General features: G+C 48.9%; 1 protein-coding gene across 16 annotated transcripts in view; it reads left to right on the top strand.

Annotated features, from left to right (window-relative positions):
* The window catches only part of TNS3 (tensin 3), a 309986-nt gene that overhangs the window by 189796 nt on the left and 100225 nt on the right, over nucleotides 1-19965 (top strand). For all 16 annotated transcript variants that reach the window (XM_050785529.1, XM_050785522.1, XM_050785526.1 and 13 more), the window contains one exon: nucleotides 2252-2356. In XM_050785529.1, the coding sequence (XP_050641486.1) occupies nucleotides 2252-2356 (105 nt within the window). The remainder of the gene's footprint in view (nucleotides 1-2251; nucleotides 2357-19965) is intronic.

Below are 19965 nucleotides of genomic sequence, written 5' to 3'. Positions count from 1 at the left end.
GCAGTGTTTTGTAGTTCTCCTTGAATAGATGTTTCACCTTTTGATTAAGTATATTTCTAGTTTTTTTTTTTTTTTTTCAGCTGTTGTAAAAAGAATTGAGTTCTTAATTTCATTGTCAGTTTGGTCATTGTTGGTGTATAGCAGTGCTACTGATATGTGTACATTGATTTTGAAACCTCATACTTTACTGAATTTGTTTATCAAATCTAGAAGTCTTTTGGAGGAGTCTTTAGTATTTTCTAGGTATACGATCATATCATTGGCAAATAGCAACAGTTTTAATTCTTCTTTTCCAATTTGGGTACTCTTTATTTCTTTCTCTTAGCTGAGTGCTCTGGCAGTGCTGTTCCAGTACTATGTTGAATAGAAGTGGTGAAAATGGGCATCTTTGTCTTGTTCCACTTCTCAAGGGGAATGCTTTCAACCTTTCCCCATTCAGCATAACATAAGCTGTGGGTTTGTCATACGTGGCTTTTATTATTTCAAGGTAAGTCCCTTCTACGCCTAGTTTGTTGAGTGTTTTTATCATAAAGTGATGCTAGATTTTATCGAATGTCTTTTTTGTATCTACTGAAATGACATATGGTTTTTGTTTTAATTTCTGTTTATGTGGTGCATCACATTTATTGACTTCTATATGTTCTAAATCATCCCTGCTTTCCTGGGATGAAATCCACTTGATCATGGTGTATTATCTTTTTAATGTGCTGTTAGATTCAGTTAGCTAATATTTGTTGAAGATTTTGCATCTATGTTCATCAGGGATGTTGGTCTGTGGTTTTCTTTTTTGTTGTTGTTGTATTATTTCCTGGCTTTGGTATCAGGGTGATACTGGCTTCATAGAATGAGTTAGTTAGGGATGATTCCTCTTTCTCAGTCTTTTGAAATTGTTCAGTAGGATTGGCACCAGTTCTTTGAATGGATGGTAGAATTCAGCTGTGAATCCATCTGGCCCTGGGCTCTTTTTTATTGGCATTAAAAAAACATTATTGATTCATTTTCACTGCTTGTTATTAGTCTGTTCAGGGTTTCTATTTCTTCCTGATTTAATCGAGGAGGGTTGTCTGTGTCTAGGAATTGACCACTAGTCTCTCAATTTTCTAGTTTACATACATAAAGGTGCTCATAATAGTCTTGAATGATCTTTCATGCTGGTTGTAATCTTTCCAGTTTCATTTCTAATTGAATTTATTGAATCTTCTCTCTTCTTGGTTAATCTAGCTAATGGTCTATCAGTTTTGTTTATCTTTTCAAAAAACCAGCTTTTTGTTTCATTGATCTTTTGTATTTTGTTTCAATTTCATTTAGTTCTGCACTGATTTTTGTTTTTTTATTTTCTTCTACTAGCTTTGAGTTTCGTTTATTCTTGCTTCTCTAGTTCCTTGAGGCTTGACATTAGGTTGTCAATATGTGATCTTTCAGACTTTTTGATGTAGGCATTTAATGCTATAAACTTTCCTCTTAGCACTGGCTTTGCTGTATCCCGGAGGTTTTGGTAACTTGTGTCACTATTATCATTCATTTCAAGGAATTTTTAAATTTCCATCATGATTTCATCATTGTCCCCAAAGTAACCGGCATTTTAAAAAGAGAATTAGAAGTACAGTAGGCTGCCAGTATTATATGCAAAACAAATTTATTCCCTAAAAAATATATTTCAAAAGAAACCAGTCCCTTTATCATCAAGGTGAATTGTCCAGATCCATCACCAAGATCCACATGCATGGGAGTTTTGTTTCCCTTTTTAATAGCTGTGGAAATATTCATGCTTTTTCTGTGTTCATTGTCATCGATTTAGGCAAAAACCTTTAAATACATGGCTTGTGTGTTAAAAATCCCCTTGGTATTCTTAGAAAGACTTGAAGGGAGGAGTGTGGATCTAGGAGCCTGGAGCCTGGATTCAAATCTGTGGGCTCTGAGGCTCAGAGACAGCTTACCGGGCCTCTGTGTCCTCATCAGTGAGGTGGTCTGAAGACTCCTGTTTTGCAGACGTGTCCAAGCCTGGTACACAGTGGACGAAAGAGCAGTGCTGACTTCCCCCTTCCCCCTAGTGGTTTTAACTACGGTTCTATTTGTGGAAAACCCTCCACATTCTCTGATTAGTGTCGTGGCTCCTGGCGGGAGGGTGGAGAATGGAGAGGCTTCTCTCTCCTGCTCAAGTCAGGCTGCTCACCTGCCCTTGTGGTGGAGTCAGGTGGACGGAGGTGATGGGTTTCACTAGGACTAATGTTGCTGCCTGTGCCCTGTGCAGGGTCCGAACACTTGTACAACGACCACGGCGTGATTGTGGACTACAACACGGCAGACCCACTGATACGCTGGGACTCGTACGAGAACCTCAGTGCAGACGGAGAAGGTGCGTGTGGTCATCTTGTGTGCAGTTATGGAGGAGAAGGGCACAGGGAAGAGAGCCCATTCAAAGATCTGAAGTATTTTGCAGTCCACTCAGAAGAGGAAAATCCCTCTCTTTTCTCAGAGATCCAGAATCACACCTTTGTGTGACACAGTTGTGAGTTTTGAGGGTCTTCATGAGAATAAGGCATGGTGAGTTTGGTTCAGGGCTTTTTGTGAAGCTGTAACGGGTGGATGAGCTGTCAGTGAAGTTATATCCAGGAGCTTCTTGGCCTGAACTTGTATGTATGTGTATGTATAATGCCAGGGACCGTTCCCCCTTCTTCCCCTCCCTTCCTGTTTGCATGTGGGGATGCCAAGCGCTGACCACAGCCAAACTAGCTACTGTTGTACGGCCCCACATGCAACAGACATCTTGTTTTAATTTCTGTTTGCTTGTTGGTCTAGTGTTCCTGATTTATGACTGTATCATTTAAATCTCGTTTTCACGAGACAATCTCATCCAAACATGTCCTATGTTCACTTGTGGAATATGCACATTGGGTCACAGCTAGAAGCGTGAAGGAGGAAAGGAAGGAAGAAGCAGCTGTGTGCTGGAATCTCCGCAAGACACAACTGGAGGCTGATTTCAAAGGAGGGGAATTGAGGCTTTTCCTGGCACGTCATGCTGATCTCTTGTCTTTTTCAACCACTGACTGAGAATCAGACTTGCTTTGGGAAAGAAATTAAAACACTTTTTGTCAGATTAGTTACATCCAGATGTGAAATAGCTAAAAGCAAGTGTTGTGGAAAGAACCGCAGTAGCGCCCCATCTTTGTGGGTCGCGGAGCTTCCCATGACTCCAGGAAGGTGGTGTCTGTGGTCAGTGAGAGAGGACACCAGTTGTGTGTCCCAGGGCAGCACACGGCTCCTCTCTGTTCTTCTGGGGAGAAGCTTGCTCCTTCATAGGCCTTGTGGGATGGAATTTCAACTCAAGGAATTGTTGCAACCCAAATACACCTGTACCAGAGGTCAAGACCCACAGATGGATTATTGATGGTAAGGGCATTAAAACACAGATGAAATCTGGGGCTAGTGGGCAAGTTGTTGTGGACAGGGAGAGCCTGGCTCTGGCCTCTAAAGTAAACAGAGTGTTCTTTGCTGGTGTGAATTGTTCAACACATCAGTCCTTCCAGATAACCAGCACATTAAAAGAAATGTAGCTGAAAACTCTTGGAAAACGATACATTGTCTCTCAAAAGATCACAGTACACACTGCAATCTTAAAGCCATGAGATTTATCAAACAACAGTTATTAAACTTTTGATCACAGAGCTCTTTTTCCAGTTACGTCTCTTCCCATCTGCGTAGCTATGTTCTGTCCATCACACGGTGATGTTTTCCACTGGAGGAGAGAAGGGTAAAGCGGTGGTTGGTGAAGTGTGTAAATAATCAGTGCAAGGCAAGATGGGGAAAGGGGCTAATTTGGAGAGCTGGGTGGGGACTCTGAGGACAGCTGACTCAGCATCCTAAATTCCATACTGAGGCGAGTGGATTTGACTAGAGAGGTCCCTTGCTGCATGGGAGCCAGCGAGCAGGGCTCTATTGTGAGGCGATGAATCAGCGGCTGTGCCGAGTCTCCTGGAGACCAGGAAGCAAGTTGTGAAAAGGACATTCTCGTGATGCTGGGAGGTTCCTTGCTTGCCGAGGGAGGGGTGAGCCTGGAGGGTTATTGACCATGAGGGAGGCAGGGGTTCTAAAACACCGGTAGGTGGTCTCTGTGCCGATGCTGCAAGCGGGGAGCAGTGAAGTCCGGTGGACAGTGTGGAGGAGCCCCAGCTCCTGTGAGGAACGTGCTCTGGAGGGCAGCTCTGTGCTCAGCCCCTCCATGGGTGCCCCGCTCTTGTCCCCAAACTGGCTCCCAGTTGAGCCTGTGACCTGCCTGCAGGGCAGGCTTTATCCTTCCCATGTCACAACCAGGGAACTGAAAGCTGGGCGCCTGCGGCCACGTCACTCACAGGTGATAAAGGACCCATGTTGATTTTATGTAGAAAACATATAGACAGAAAATCAGTTGCGTGTTCACCACCCTTTAGGGGTTACATGAAACTTTACAGAGAATCTGTGGAAGTATGTATGTGAGCGTGTGTGTATAGATCCTTACATTACGTTGTGGAGGACTTGCCGTTATCACTGGGTGAAATAGACAGAATTCAGTCTTAAACACTCTCAACCACCGCAGTGTCTCCTGAAGATGCAGAGGGAGATACTTCTTTACTTCCAGGCCCTCTCAGCCCATTCACGCTGCCTTAACAGATGACCGTAACCTGGGTGTCTTAAGCAACAAACATGTATTTCTCCTACTTTGAGAAGCTGGGAAGTCCAAGATCAGGCAGCCAGCCTGGCGGATTCTGGTGAGGGCTGTCATCTGGTTGCCGACTCCTGCCCTCTTGTGTCTCCACGTGTTGGTGAGGAGAAGGAGCTCCTTGGGGCCTCCTTTCTGAGAACATCGATCCCACTTATGGGGGCTCCATCCTCATGCTCTGAGCACCGTCCAGAGGTCCTGCCTCCTAATACCATCACACTGGGGATTAAGTTTTGTCGTATGAATCTTAGAGGACACAAATATTCAGTCCGTAGCAGATACTCAATGCGTGTTTCTTGAATGAATGATTAGAGAAGCAATTTGAACTTTAAATATCTAAGGCCTTGACATGACAAATCACAACTCCCATTGGTGTATTTTTCATTCAGCATCTTCTGAGCCAGTGGTGTGAGCAGGTGGGAGACTGCTGTGGACTGTGTGGTTGGAGGTGCTGGAGCCATGCAGGTGATGGTCTGGGCATCCACTTGGGATTCTGTCGCCGAGAGTTGGGTCTAGGGGCGAGTAGAGAAGATCTGGCGTTGCCATGCAAAGGTTGGAGCCAATTGGGAGTGGGTGCACAGGAATCCTGGAAAGAAACTGAGAAAGAACAGGGCAGAGTGGGGAGGATACCTGGGAGACCGTGGTTCCCAGACAGGTGGACGAGGAGTCAGATAGGGCGCCAAGGCAGCCAGGTGCACTTTGCAGCCAGATTCAGGGCTTTCCTGTGTAGTAAGTGGAGTGGGTCAGAAAGTTCATGCTTCTACACTTTAAATCTTTGCTTCTCCACGGACTGACCTTGCTCCAAGGAAACAGGGCACTTAAGGGGCTGTTGAAGAATGAAGCATGTTGTATGAAAATCATCCTACCTGGCTGTCTCACGGGTTTTCCTGGGCCAGGGCTAGCCCTGCTCACTTGTTCTGTTGCTGCTGCTACTTCTGTTGCACATTTTTCAGGGTCCCCGGTGCTTGTCCCGAGTATCCAAAAGGTGGGCACTGCTCTGAACCCTTGGAATTGTGTCAGTTTTTTTTTTCCCACTGATAAATGATCTTTAAATCAACTTCAGGAAATTTGGGGGGAATAAAGGAATTTTTTGGGAGGCCATGGAAGAGCTTATGGAGTCAAAAGCAGAGCCATCCAGCTGGTGGAGGTTTTGAAAGGGACAGTGCCACTGAAAGCTGTTCTGTGGTCTGGGCGGCCACCCCCAGGGACCCTTTGCAGGGACCAGCACTAGGATAACAGGCTCCAGCGCTCAGCCCCGCGTCGCTCTACTTACGTTCATATTCCTGGAAAACAGACACTGCATGGCATTGCTTGGGTCGTGGGCTGAGCTAGGGCTGGGTGGGCAGAGCATCACACCCAGGCTGCACGCATGGAGGGAAGAAGGCCAGTTTCCCAGGGGAAAATGCAAGCGTCATCCCCGAGGAAGAGGAGATGGGTACGGAGCCCGGACAGTGACAGGTGCCCACTTCAGGGACACAGACGCTTCTGTTGGCTCCCTAAGGGGTCAGCAGCTGAGAGCTTGGAGTCAGTGCTCATTGTCATGAGACAGTGGCTATGTCTGCCCAGCAGACATCAAGAGGATCAGTTACAGAAGAGGAGTGGAAGGGGTTCTGGGGTTCATGTTCTCTGAGGGCTTCCAGGCTTCATAAAACAGCAGAGACCCCCTTTATGGGCAGAGTCATGCTCAGACTCCTCATGGATATAGTGGATGAGAGTGCAGCCTCCTCCCAGCGCCTGGTTCATCCCTTGCAGCCTCAATGATATCTGAAGCCCATGAGCACCCCCAGGGAGGTGGAGGGACAGGGGAGGACTCAGAGTGAGCTCAGGACTGTTACCCGGATGCTTAGCCCAGAACCCACCACACAGAATCTGAGTCCTCTCCCAAAACCGGATCTCAGCAACCTTCTCTTGAACCACTGCCTGAGCATTCCTGAGAATTCCAGCTCCTGAGTTACAGACAAGCACAGAGCCTTTCCTCAGATCTGCATCCTCTCCTCCTGAATCCCCTCCATCCCCACGTGCTGTCTGGCGTGTCTGGGGTACCTGATTCAGTGGAGTGAGTTTAATGCTTCTCTTTCTTTATTATACATACATTTAAGCTTGTATCAATATTTTTTTGAAGATGTAAATTATCAAAAAGAAAGAAGGAATAATTACCCCCATCTTACCATCTAGAGATGAAGCACTCGTCACTGGTGTATTTTCGGCATGATTTCTAAGTACCATGTCATTTCTCTTAATAAGATCAGTCTGTGCATTGTTTTATAGCCTGAGTTTTTCACTTAACCCACCTCCTTGAGCATCTGTGCACATCTTTAAACTTTTCTTCCCGTGTCCTTCCCACTGAACACGCTGGATTCCCTTAGAGGGGCTTCCCAAGTGCATTTGATCTTGTTGCTGCACTCCTGCAGGGTTTCCAAGTTCTCCTGCGAGACACCAGGCTGCCACCACCACCTCTGCCACCAAAGCTCTGCAGAATCCCCAGGCTTGGGTCCTTTTGAGAAGGTGTTCCCCAGAAAGAGTAGTCACCTTTGGATAGAAAACTCATCCTTGCTGAATTTCCCTCCTCTTTTCCACTCTGCAGCCCTCCTCAGCCCCTCTTTGGCGTGGAGGCCGGTCTGCTGCATTGGTGAGCTCTTCCTCCAGGCAGGCTTCGCTCTTCCCTGCGGTCAGCAGTGCCTGGCTCAGGTCCCTGGACTGGACACCGCCTGGCGAGTGGAAGGCGGAGTCCCAGCCGCATTCCCACTGGGGCTTTAGTCTTCCAAGCTGTCCAATGCTTTGAGGAGTTAAGGTTTGGCAGCCTCTGAAACATTCTCTTTTAGCTGGGAAAATGATGTATTGCGGCACTCTCTTTTCCACCCCCGCCTCTGCCTTTTCTATCCCCGCCCTTGCCTGGTTAAAAAACCCAAAAAATGTTGACTTAAGCCACATTTTTCTCTAGAAGTGGTTGCCGTCCTGGAATGGAGCCCTCCGCAGCTGCCTTCAGTCTGGGCCTGCATTAGGGGAGTGCCTGCTTTGATGTGTGAGCGCACATTCTGCTTCTATGCTCAGAAAGGAGCCAGCCTTGAATCCTTTCCAGTGTGGGCAAACGATTACAAATGCCCTGTCTTCAGCACAGAGAAGAGCACGTGGTCCTGGTCTCCCCGTGGGTCTGTGGTCCTGGCAGGTGGTGGCCGCGGGGGATGGTGGTCGTGTCAGCGTTCCCTGGAGTGGTTGCTGTCCCCGAGGGGGGGGAAGAATGTCTCGCGGTACACAGTGTGCCAGCCTGCCGGAAGCCTCACTATGGTATCTTAATCCTCGAGAGAGCCTGTGAGCCCATTTTAGAGATAAAGAGAGCAGATCCAATGAGAAATCAAAAGCTAGGAACCGGCCAGGGACCCTGGTAGCCTTCTGGCATTGTACATTGTCAGCGATGGCAGCTGTGGCTCAGAGTGTGTCCTGTGCTCGAGACCGTGCAGGACAGGGCTCATACCCTTGACTTTCCTCTTTGAGACTCAGTGAGACTGGGCTGAGTCTCACCAAGTGCCCCACCTCTTCGTCACACAAGAGGGCTGTGGGTGGGGGGATTTCTTACCCTAGTAGGATGCACCTGCCCTTTCAGGATCAGACTTGCTCTGATGGTCTAAGGGAATGCCCACAGCATATGTGTCCCTGGATTTGTAATGTCACCACCAAGAACGCAGTGTGTAGACAGATCCCATTACTCCCTCCTCTCCATGGCTCAAAGAGATGAAAAATGCCCTCACTTCCTTTTTCTCCCCACCATTGGGCCTCAGCCCTTCCAGACAGGATTCTCCCCACAGCACTCTTCAGGGAGGCTCTGCAAAGCCCTGGACCCCCATGTTGCTGAGCCCCATGGAGAACATCTCATTTTCCTCGCTGGACGTCTCTGGAGCATCCGTGTCAGTGGCCACACTCCCCATCGGGACACTTGTTCTCATAAACCACATTCTCTTTCACTTTTCCAGTCTGTGAAGTGGCCTGTTTTAATTGGATGACTCTAAAGATACCTCCCTCCAACTCTGAGATTTTTGTTACTGTTCACGCCATTTGTCATATTCATGCATCTCATATTTTCTTGGGAATTCCCATGGTTCTGATGCTGGGGTGGGTGCAGGAAGAAACAGAGCAGACTCTTTAATTGGGAAGACACAGATATACATCAATTGTTGCCACAGGGTGCACCATGTACCATAATTGGAGTATACCAGGAATTAGGAAAGAATTGAAGAGAATCAACTACTTTGCCTGTGCAATCCAGGGAGATTTCATGAAGAGGACAGCCCTTGCAGGTAGGGAATGCAGACAGAGTATGCCTAGCCCTGGGCATGGGGCATAGGTGAGCAGGACATATTCACGAGGTGGAAGTGTATTCCGCCTGGCTGGTGTGCAGGAGGAAGTAACAGGTGCTATGTGTGATGGATCGTGAGATCGGGGAACCTCAGCTTCCTTTCCTGAGCCTGGCTCCTTTGCTGGGTGACAGTGAGGATCCCAGGAGCCACATGACTGGAGGATACAGAAAGATAACAAAGGGACTGGAGGATGCCCTGGGGGAGGCAGAGTCTGGAGAGGAAGGAGAGTAGAGAATGGGCTTCTGGACTCCCCAGCTAAGAACTGACGGAGGCCTGGACTTGGGTGTGGCTCTGGTGAAGGAGAGTAGGGGCTTTCAGGTATTTAGGAGACAGATGAGTAAGACTCTACAACAGATTTAGAGGAAGGGTTGAGCAGCAGGGAAGCTTCAAGAATGGCTGAGGGTTGGACATGAAGGCCGGCTCTGTCACTCTTGTCCTTGGTTTCTTGCCTTGACCTACGACTTTTTGAGTGCAGCTCAAACGATGCTGCGTTTTCATCTGTGTCTTGCAAGAGTGTGCAGGATGAGGGCCATGGCATTGCCAGGCCTGGGCTTTGCCACTTTAAGTGGATACCTTGATGAACATTTCCAGAGTCCAGGCTTTGGGGTTCCCATGGGGCTGCTTGAGGGAGCAGACTGAGGAGATTCACATTTGTCTACAACCTTCGCAATCAGACAGTTCTGAAGTGGCCATACCGTGTTCTCAGAAAGCTGTTCCGAGTTCCAGGAACAGGCTACTACTGTGAGGACGTGTTGGCTCAGGAAGCGCTGGCCGCAGTGTGCAGAGCTGGCCGAGAAGTGCCAGATCAGGCTGAGACCGTTCAAGTGTTGCCACTTTGAAAATGGATTTGAAAACTTTCCTCCCCAGAAGCTGTTGGGTTTTAAGATTTGGAAAAGTGAAGTAAGCTTTGACAACTTAGTGGAGGAGGGGGCCGATGGCACCTGACAGATCCTTCAGTCCTGGCTCTGCTCTTTGCTGAGTGCTTAGGTACACACGGTGCCTTGTGTCTGCAGCCTGGGTTCTTGTTGGCCAGATGGGGTGCTGCCCCCTAACATCCAGAGCTGCTCCAGGGCGCTTTGCATGGCGTTCAGCCACCCTGTGAGATTTGACTCTCCACCAGGCAGAAGAATATTTCTTTAGGTCTTGCCCCCAAACCAGGCTTTTCTAAGCATTGCTTGTTTAGATAGCTCCAGTGAAAAGCAGCTCTCATCAGGCAACTGAAGTTGTTTGAGACAGAAACGGGCCAGATGGGCCTGTAGTCCTGTTCTGAGCCTGAGATTTCCTCCCTCTGCATCCTTTGATTATGAATTGAGGCTGCAAGCCTCCAACCCACAAACACCAAAGGACCTCCTTGCAGGCGTGATCACAGACCAAACAGCAAGTCCTCCTGAATGTCACCTGAGAGAGTGGCCTGGGGGCGCCGGCTTCCTCCTGTCTGAAGTGTGAGAAGCCTACCCTCTGTTACAACCAGGATCAAGTTGTGTGGGGGTTACTTTCAAAAAATTGATGCACTCCATCAGAAGAGTGAGGGTGGCATTGGGGGCAGTGAAAAGAGTTGTTCCAGGCCCTGAGCCGCCATCTCATTAAGTGCTCATTACTTTTCGAATCTGACAGGAATCAGAGGAATTGGCTCAAGTTGTATATTGTCCTGTCAAGTTTGCAGAAATCAGCCCACAAGAGTGGCCTTAAGAGTTAAGTAGTGTCACCCCCTGGGACAGTGAAAGAGGTGCTGAGAGTTGGCTGGATTCGTCCTGGGTCCTCAGGGTCCCTCCAACCCCCAGTCGGCACATAAACCTTGGGCCTCCTCTGCTTCCTGGAAGGAAGGGTACACCCAATATCCCACTGGACGAGGTGTCCTGTGCATGCAGACAGGGGTCTAGAAGGTGGACGGTTTGTTTGTATTACTGCAGTTACTGTGTCTTCTTCTTCTTTTTTTTTTTTTTTTCTTTCTTTGAGAGGGAGTCTCACTCTGTCACCCAGTCTGGAGTACAGCGGCCCAATCTTGGCTCACTGCAACCTCCACCTCCCGGGTTCAAGCAGTTCTCCCTGCCTCAGCCTCCCGAGTAGCTGGGACTACAGGTGCCTGCACCATGCCCAGCTAATTTTTCTATTTTTAGTAGAGATGGAGTTTTCACTATGTTGGCCAGGCTGGTCTTGATCTCCTGACCTGAGGTGATCTGCCCACCTGGGCCTCCCAAAGTGTTGGGATTACAGGTGTGAGCCACCGTGCCTGGCCTACTGTGTCTTCTTAGAGTCCAGTGGAGCTGTGCTTCTTAATCTTTTTTCACTTTCCTCTGCTATTTGTGGTCAGTATCTCCACCGCTCTTTGGTGACCCTGCCCACTTAACCAACATGCATGCAATGATTCATGCCCCTGCCCTGCATTCCTTCCCCAAAGCTGCAGATCTTTGGACTCTAATTCCCACCTATGGGGACTACAACCTTGACTGTTCTTCTGCCGGCGGATTCCCTGAGACGTGAATCTGGAAGAGGGCTCCATCCCTACAGTCTCCCTGGGACCCTGAGCACCAAGCTTCCCACACACAGCGTGAGCAGCAGTGTGTGTGTAGACCCTGGTGTAGTGAGGGTTTGGTCCTTATTCTTCTTACAAGGCCCTTGCTGCCACTCCTTTCCAAGTCACATCTCAGTCAAGCCCCTCTTCCCAGATGTGGTCTTCTGCCCAACTCCTGGTGTGAGTAGGGAGCCTGAATGGCACTCAGTCAAACCTGCTGAGTTTTCATCTGTGTCTTCCTTGGGCAGAACCTTTCTCTCCATTGCCTGAAAGAGGCAGGGCTGCAACTTCATTTTGCCTCTCTGTAAGAGCCTGCAATTGCACTTGTGCCAAGTCAGGGAAAGAGAGCACCTGCTGACTTTAAGTATTTGATAAACAGAACCAAAATGTGAGAGAGAACGAGGCTGGGACTGAAGAAAAGCAGAGTCTCTTCCTCACATGCACACCCTTCTGTGTGCCTGGCCCACAGGGTCATCCTCATCATCTTCCTCAACCCTTGGCTGGAAGAATTGGACTTGTGTGTGCTCTGGTTCTTCTCTTTCAGGCTTAAAGGAATGTCTGGGGAGGCCTTTTAGATTACACATGCAAGACTGTCTCATCTACTCCTTTCTTTGGAAAGTGCTGCAAGACAGCTGCCAGGGCTTCCTAGGGGAGGGAAAGGTTATGGATGATTTAGGGGGAAAGGGAGGTGTTCATACAAAAGGGGCAACTGGGACAATCTCTTTGACTTGGGTCCTTTGTCCTTATGGGGACAGGGACCCTTACACGGAGGTGCACCCTCATGGCCTGCGTCTCTGGCCCCATTCAGCCATCTGGGCTAGGAGACCACCATCCACATGCATGCTCCCTTTAAGCAAATGATTCTCCTGCCTTTTATGGCAATGTTCTTGGTACTGGCATTGACCTTACGAGTAACAACACTCTTGGGGTCAGCAACTTTCAAACTCCATGCCTGTGGCCCCAGGATTCCAAGTTGGTTGTTAAGGAGCAGCCCCAGCCTCTCTCCATCCACTTCTGCCAGAACCCTCCACAGCCCCAGTCCCATCTTGATCTTTTTCTGTTTTTCATGTTTGGTTTCTGCATAAAGATTTGTTTGAAGATCAAGTTCTGCTATTGAAAGTTGGGCACCCTGGCCCTATACGGTTAATTCTGGGACTTTAGATAGTTAAAATTGTGTTTAAATGTTGACAAACAAGATACTTGATGTTAAACATGCATTCAGTTGCATGTAAATTGTCTCTTATTCTCTCTGTAGGTCCGAGGACAGAGGGGATGCCGTTGTTGTATTCTGTTACTGTTACCGAAGATGCCGTGGGGCGCAGGGCATGTGAGGTAGAAGGTATAGGTGTCAGAGACTAGTGGGTGTGTTCCCCACGTAAATTTTTTAACATAGCACAGATTGCAGAGGATATTTTCTGTAAAACATCCACCTATTTCTTGAAAAACAGGGTTGATATAATGGCAGCTTGTGCTTTTATGTAAGAAAAGCAAGCTTTAAGGGATCTTCAGACGTGCTCAGTTTATCTTGCTGATAGGAGCAATCTGACCTACTTTGTGGATGAAAGCTGGTTTCCACAGCACTCCTTTCCCCCTGTGGACACTGTGCTGGACGGGGATGCACGCCAGGCTGAGCAAAGCTGAGACCGCCTGGCTTGTTGCCTCAGCACAGCCATATACCTAGAGCCTTGCTCTCCGCTGGGGAGACCTGGCATGGAGGTCCACGGACCAGGGTAGGAGACGGTGACCACTTTGCTGTGTGAGCCAGGGGTGTGATAAGAGCATGTCACAAAGAGGGGGCCAAAGTCAAGGCCTGTCGAGGGTGGACACCCAGTGACAGTTGCTCTGGCTGGAATTGGGAGCCCAGATTTAAATCCCTAGGACCCAAGAGACTGTTGCGAAGTGCAGGGAAAGTCATTGACCCCAGGAGCTGAGAAAACAGGTTCCTGTGGGCAGGAGGAGGGAGTCCCCAGCAAGTGTCCTGTGTGTGTCCTGCCTGTTGTGGATGTGGGGGGACCCCCTCCAGTTGATAGGGCCCAGGAGGAGTGTACAACTGTCCCCAGGAAGTTTTTTGCCACATACCAAGAGCCAGAGATGTGTTTAGTGTTTCTTTACAAGTGCATAGTGATGATTTCTTAACAAGGAAAATACACCCTCTGACATTGTGGTCTTTCAGACTTCACCATGGAAAGTTGAATTAATTTAGGATTCATGGTGGTGACAGTCTATGGAAAATTATACTATGAAAATTCAATAGTATTTATTTTTGTCAGTGTGAATGTGAGCTAATTTGTGACCTGGGATATATTCTTACTGAAATTAGGCCAAATGGTTAGAGCAATAGCAAGATTTGGTGTTGATTGATTGTGGGAATTATGCCAAGATCTCAGCAGCTGTCCTTTGGTGGCAGCTGTAGCCGTACATTGCCCCTGAACTCGTAGCAGTGAGTCCGGGATGCTGCTGGGCCCCTGACTAGGATGAGGCAGAAGGAAAAGCAGCAGGGGAGCCACTGAGTGATGGGCATTCTGGGTGCTTTCCCGAGGGTGGGCAGAGGCTGCGAGGAAACCATCTTTCTCGTAGTATTGGGGGTTCATTCTTTATTCCTGTACATGTAAGATATTGCTCTCTTGTTAATCGCTAAGTCAGAGGATTCGGGTAGGTCACCTGGGGAGTGAAGGCAGAGTGGTCAACCTCTGGGAAGCTCATCAAAGAGAACCAGAGGCCGCGTGTGCTTGCCAGGCAGGCTCTGTAGGACCCAGGATGCAGTCTCCATCCCCTCCCTGCCTCACTGAGCACGGGCAGTGCTGGGTGCTGCAGATACAGAGCTGAATTGGACGGCACAGCTCCGTGCAGAGGCCGGGACAGGGCTGGAATGGCTAATGGTTGTTGTTATCAGAGCTCACCCTTGCTGAGTCCTGCTCACGAGCCGCATAACCTTCCGAGCATGCAGCTTGCATTAACGTATTTAATCCTTACCACACTCGGAGGGGTCAGAGGGCTAGTTGGTGAAGCCAGGAGTGGGGACTTGGTCGCCGGCTGTGAATCTCCTTCTGCCGATGTGCCAAGCTCAGTGCAGGCAGGGATTGGATTCACAGAGGCAGGAGGCTGAGAGCACCATGAGTGTGTCCAAGGCAGGGTGCCTGGTGCAGGAGCCAGGATGCAGAGAAGGGTAGAGAGCCGACTGGGAGTGAGTTCACTGGCTGTGGCATCACTTGACCTGTGCAAGGCAGGCGAGGTTGTCTGCTGGGAGTGGACAACAGTCTGGGGAGTGGAGGTATTGAAAGCTGGGACAGCTTGGAGGAGCTTCCCCTGGAAACAGGTGGTTGCTGGGGTGGGCGGTGCTCAGTAATGTGTGGACGCCACACTGGTAGAGCTGCTTTCAGAGGCATGCACATCAGCAAGGGCATGGACATGGGCCACAGGTGAGGGAGACAGCAGGCCTTGTGGGTCTAGATGGGCTAGGAGAGGAAGTACCGTGGATCTGTGTTGCCCTTGATGTCTTAAATTTGGTGCTGGAGTTAAACATACATTGGCTTCCGACTCCACTGTGCTGACGGAAGGACTGGATACATGCAGAGAAGAGCAGGAGCCAGGGAGCTGTAGAGGCTGCTAGAGAAAGGAGAGGCCTGGCTGCCACTCCTGAAAAGTTCAGGGCTTTCGAAGTTTGGAGGAAGTTGAGGGTATGTCATGAGAAATTCTAAAGTGAAACCAAAGAAAGTTCTCTAAAGTCCAAAGAGTCAAGGCGAGGGTCCCAATAAAATGTTGATGGTTTCCCAGGAGAAACCACAGAAATGCCTGTGATGAGAGTGTTTGAGCTGAGACCCAGGGAGGCATGGACGTGTGGGGGATGGGCTGGGAAGTGAGGGGCAGTGGCAGCCCACAGGGCTGGAGAACGCTGTAGCCAGGGGTACCAGTTTCCAGAGAGAAATGAGTTTTGGGTGAAAGTGTTCTGAAGTGGAGTGCAGGAGGCACAGGCTGCCCCTTCCTGGCCTCTGGGCACACAGCTGCCCCTCCAGAGAGCCCCTGGGACGGGCCTGTCTGCCCAGGTGGACGGGGAGGGGACTGACATTGGAGAAGGGATCGCACAGACTCAGTGTAGTGGACAGGTAGGGATGTCAGCTCAGGAGGACGTGTCCTTGGAAAGAAAGTTCAGAAAGGAGCAAACGGTGGAGACAGTGGGGAGAAAGGGCGGTCAGGGGCTGGAGGGACCTCCATTTGTTGAAAGTTGGTGGTATCATGTTTTCAAATCAGAACTTTCTACCAGGAGCTATGCGAATTTAGATGTCACTTTCATGTGTCTCTCCTCATGAGGAGGAACTTCACGGGAGGCCCTGCACATCAGCTGCTGACCTGCAGTCCAGGTAATGGCCTCCTCAGAAGCCATACCCTGATCTGTGTAGGTGGGCGGCTTTCTTTTGTCCTGGAACCCTGCACTAGAGGATGGTCTGATCACAGCGTTGGTTTCATTCCGGTAACCAGCGCACAGAAGAGTGTCTTCTCTCTCCTGGAATGTTGTATGCTGCAGACTCTGTTGCAGAAATCCCCTGTCTACCCGAGGTCAGAGCCTGCCTCTGTCCCCAGATGCTTTGCATTAAACCTGAGTGCACGTGGGAGCCTCGGGCTGGTTGCCCTTGCTAAATATGCCCTTGTTACCATGTGGTTTCTAGCCTGAGAATATTCTTATTTTTTATGTATTGAGATCAGATTCACGGCACATAAATTTACCATTCTAATCATTTTAAAGTATACAAGGCATTGATTTTTAGTACGTTCACAAGGTTGTGGAACTGTTGCCATTATCTAATTCCAGAACATCTTCATCACCCCAAAAGAAGCCCTGTACTCAATGAGCAGTCATTCCCAGTTCCTCCTTTCCTCAGCCCCTGGCAACCGTGAAGCTACTTTCCTTCTCTCTGTGTTTCCCTATTCCAGACGTCTCACTCCTTGGAGTCGTGCAATGAGTGGCCTTCTGTGATTCACTTCTTTCACTCAGCCTAAGTGTTCCAGCTTCATTCTTGTTGCACTCCATCCTTTAATGGCTGTGGTGTGTCACTGTGTGGGCACATCACACTCTGCCTATTCATTTGTTGGCTGGTGTGCATTTGGGCTCTTAACACTTTTTGTCTAGTATGAATAATGCTGCCTGTGAACATTCTTGTCTGTGTTTTGGCCTTAGGAGAGTCTTATACCTCTGATCTTTCCCACTACTTTTTGAAATTTCCACGTCTTTTCTCATCCTTCTAATTGGCTTCCCATTCTGGAATTTTCTTCTGCCTTTAGGGAGTCCCGAATAGGAGTGGCACTAAACATACTGCCAACCTCCTGTCCCACTTGCTATTTTCAGAGATATTCGGGAAACTCAACAAGTCTTTTCTTCATTAGCTACACAGTGGTCCCTTGAACGATAATTGAACTGTGTGAGTCCGCTTATGTGCAGATTTTTTTCAGGCAACACACAGATTGAAAATACAGTCTATTTAGGATGAGAAGCCTGTGTATATGGAAAGCCCATTTTTCCTATACTCAGGTTCCTCGAGGCTGACTGCAGGATTTGAGTATGTACAGATTTGGTATACTCACGGGGGGTGGTGGGGGACTGGGGGGTGCTGGTGTCTTGGAACCAATCCGCCGCATATACTAAGGGTTGACTGGCCAGCCTGCTGCACAAAATTACAACCCTTCAGGGTGAAAAGGCTTGGGGCCTTTCAAAACACTCTGAGCCACAGAACTGCCTCTGGCCAAACATCAGCAAAGCTTCAAAAGACCTCCTTGTTTCAAGAGAAGTTAATACTAACAGCCTGAACAGGCTCCATGTAATCAAGACCCATTAGCAGGGAACGTGTAGAAAATGAGAGCGTTCTGAGCCTGCCTGCTCAGTGGCCGCCAGCTACATAAACAAGATCTGAAGACCAGTGGGTGCCCGTTGCCATATATTCACAAAGGCTTATGGCAGCCCGTTTACAAAGCTGTTATCCACATGAAGAAAATTCGCCCTCAGCCACCGAAAAACAAAACAACAAAAACCCCAACCCCACCCAAATCAAACCCAACCCAGAACAACATGAAAGGAAACACTCCTTTTGAACATATAACTAATCCTGCTGCCTCTTTCTATTAGAAATGGATAAAGGTACCTTGGCTGTTGCTTTTCTTGCAACGTTTTATGATGCAATGGTCTGATTTTAAAATTTGCATCCTGTAGGAGGTTGGGACCCCCTGGCCATATCTAGACATACAGTTAGCTACAGTTTGGAGACACGGACATTCATTGCATTATATTCACTGCTCCTAATCTCTTTTCTTTTGATGTGTATTCTTTAAAGCAAACTATTTTGTGATAAGTTAGTCACTGCCTTTATTGCAGCGATCATGCCATTTGCAGAATTGTAACAATAATTTCGGTACTCTTGATAGGAAGGTGGGTTAGCCAATACCCTTTAAAGAATACCAAATTTAATAGAACTTCTTGCACAATAAGTGCATTATGTCTCATCCTAAAAGAGATTTTTTCTTTCAAGGGTGCGCTGAGTTTTGTCTTAACCTCCTGTAAGTGACATATGCCAATGTGGCCATCTCGGGTGATTTATTGAAGACTCATTACCCTCTGCCTGTGCTTTCAGCCCAGGTATGTCCTGTCTCCCCTGGATGGCTGACTGGTGATTTTTAAAAGGGTTTCCATTGTGCTTTGGGAACCTGAAGGCATCAGAATGGGCTTTTGCTTGTTTGCTGTGTCATATTCTGTTCAGTTAAAGAGTAAAAAACGTGTGTGGTTGATATTGTGGCCCATGTTGAGCCAAAGCAAAGAGTAAGCCACTGGCTGAAGCCCACCTATGTTGAATGTAATGAAGCCTGAGATGAAAAGGATCTGCTACACTGTACACAGAACGTAGAGCTCTGGGCTAACCACACAAAATATGCTGTGTGCAATGAACACTCACGCTGTACTCTTAGCCACATCCCGCACAAAAGACAGAGAGACAACTCCCAGGAGATGGAGCATGTGTGGCAAAGATTTTCCGCCTGGTTACTTTGAAGAAAGCAAAAGGAGGCTGAAACTGTGCTTTGTAAGCCGCGTGGGTTGGTGCTGGCTCCTGGACGTCAGTTCAGAATGCTCAGGAGTGAACGCAGAAGCCTGGTGAGGGATTCCCAGGAGGAGCTCCTTTCTCCACCTCCTCAGCCTCCGGAGTTCAAATTTCACTCAACCTGAGTGCACCAAACCCCACCCTTGTGTTTACATTGCCCTGGCCTTTTTGGCGGAATCAAAGTCCCTGCATAGCCAAGGAGATCTTTTACCTTCTACACCAGTGGGAGGCCAGGTGCCTGGGAGGGACGTGGTGTGCCTCTGCCCTCCCCTGGCATGCCACTATCCTGCTGTGAAGGCCTGTGTCAAGGAAAACTGGGCTCAGAAGTGCAGACTGAGAGAGCCGCTGGGCTGTTTTGAAGGAAGGTAAGCAGGGAGCATTTGTGTGTGCACGCATATGTGTGTGTGTGTGTGTTCCTGTGCGGTGCGTTTGTGTGTGCATGTGTGCATGTGTGTGGCTTCTGTAACGCTACAAAGATGTGAAACTGAGCTGTGTGCCTGCTGAGATTTACCAACTCGCCAAGACTTCCAGAGGGAAAGAGCTGGTGCTAGCCAGGAGGAGAGGGTGTTATGGAGTGGAATAGTCAGCAGAACGGATGCTTTAACCGGGCAAGAAGGAATGTCGCTCAGGACTTGTCCAGGAATGCCTTTATTGGTTTGCAAGCTGGAGGTGTCTTAACTTACCGACTTCTTTTTGGGGAGGAGTTCAGTGATGGTCTGACATGGCGTTTGTAAGCTCTCTGGCCGCCTCCGTGGCCAGGCGGCTTGGGTGACCTCAGATAAGGCCAACAGGACCTCCTCTTTTCCTCTGGGCTTGGGCCCTAGTGTTTTCACAGTTAGGAGTGCCCAAAAGGGAACTGGGCTGCCCGGTCAGAGGCCTGAGATAGGCGCCTGCTGAATGCTGAGCCTGCACCAGCGTGCTGGTGTGAGAGGTCTGCCCGGGGAGCCACCCTGGCCTGCCCTGCTGTCAGTGCGGCTGTGGGGGCACCTTGGCAGCGTCCGGGACTCGCCTGCCACAGCCCCACTTGGAGCTTAGCACTCCTTTATCGCCACATTCCAGAGCCTCACCCAGGAGACCACGGGAGCCCTTGGAATCTGGCCCAACTCCCGAGTCGCTCCTGCTCTGCAGTGGGGTGCCTTCCCTTCCCGGAGAGGCGGTTTGTGGCTGGGCAGGCGTTTCTGTGTGGAAGGTTCTGCTCTGGTTCTGGCTTTTGTTAATTTTTTTTTTGCTCTGTATTTCTCTAAGAATTTACAGTCGGCCTCGTTTTTAGAAAGCGTGAGCAAGGAGCTCAGCTTTACTCCAGAGGGAGGGATTTTCCAGCACCCT

This window comes from Macaca thibetana, chromosome 3 (assembly GCF_024542745.1).
Source record: "Macaca thibetana thibetana isolate TM-01 chromosome 3, ASM2454274v1, whole genome shotgun sequence".
Taxonomy (NCBI): domain Eukaryota; kingdom Metazoa; phylum Chordata; class Mammalia; order Primates; family Cercopithecidae; genus Macaca; species Macaca thibetana.
This window is presented reverse-complemented; position numbering and strand designations above follow the sequence as displayed.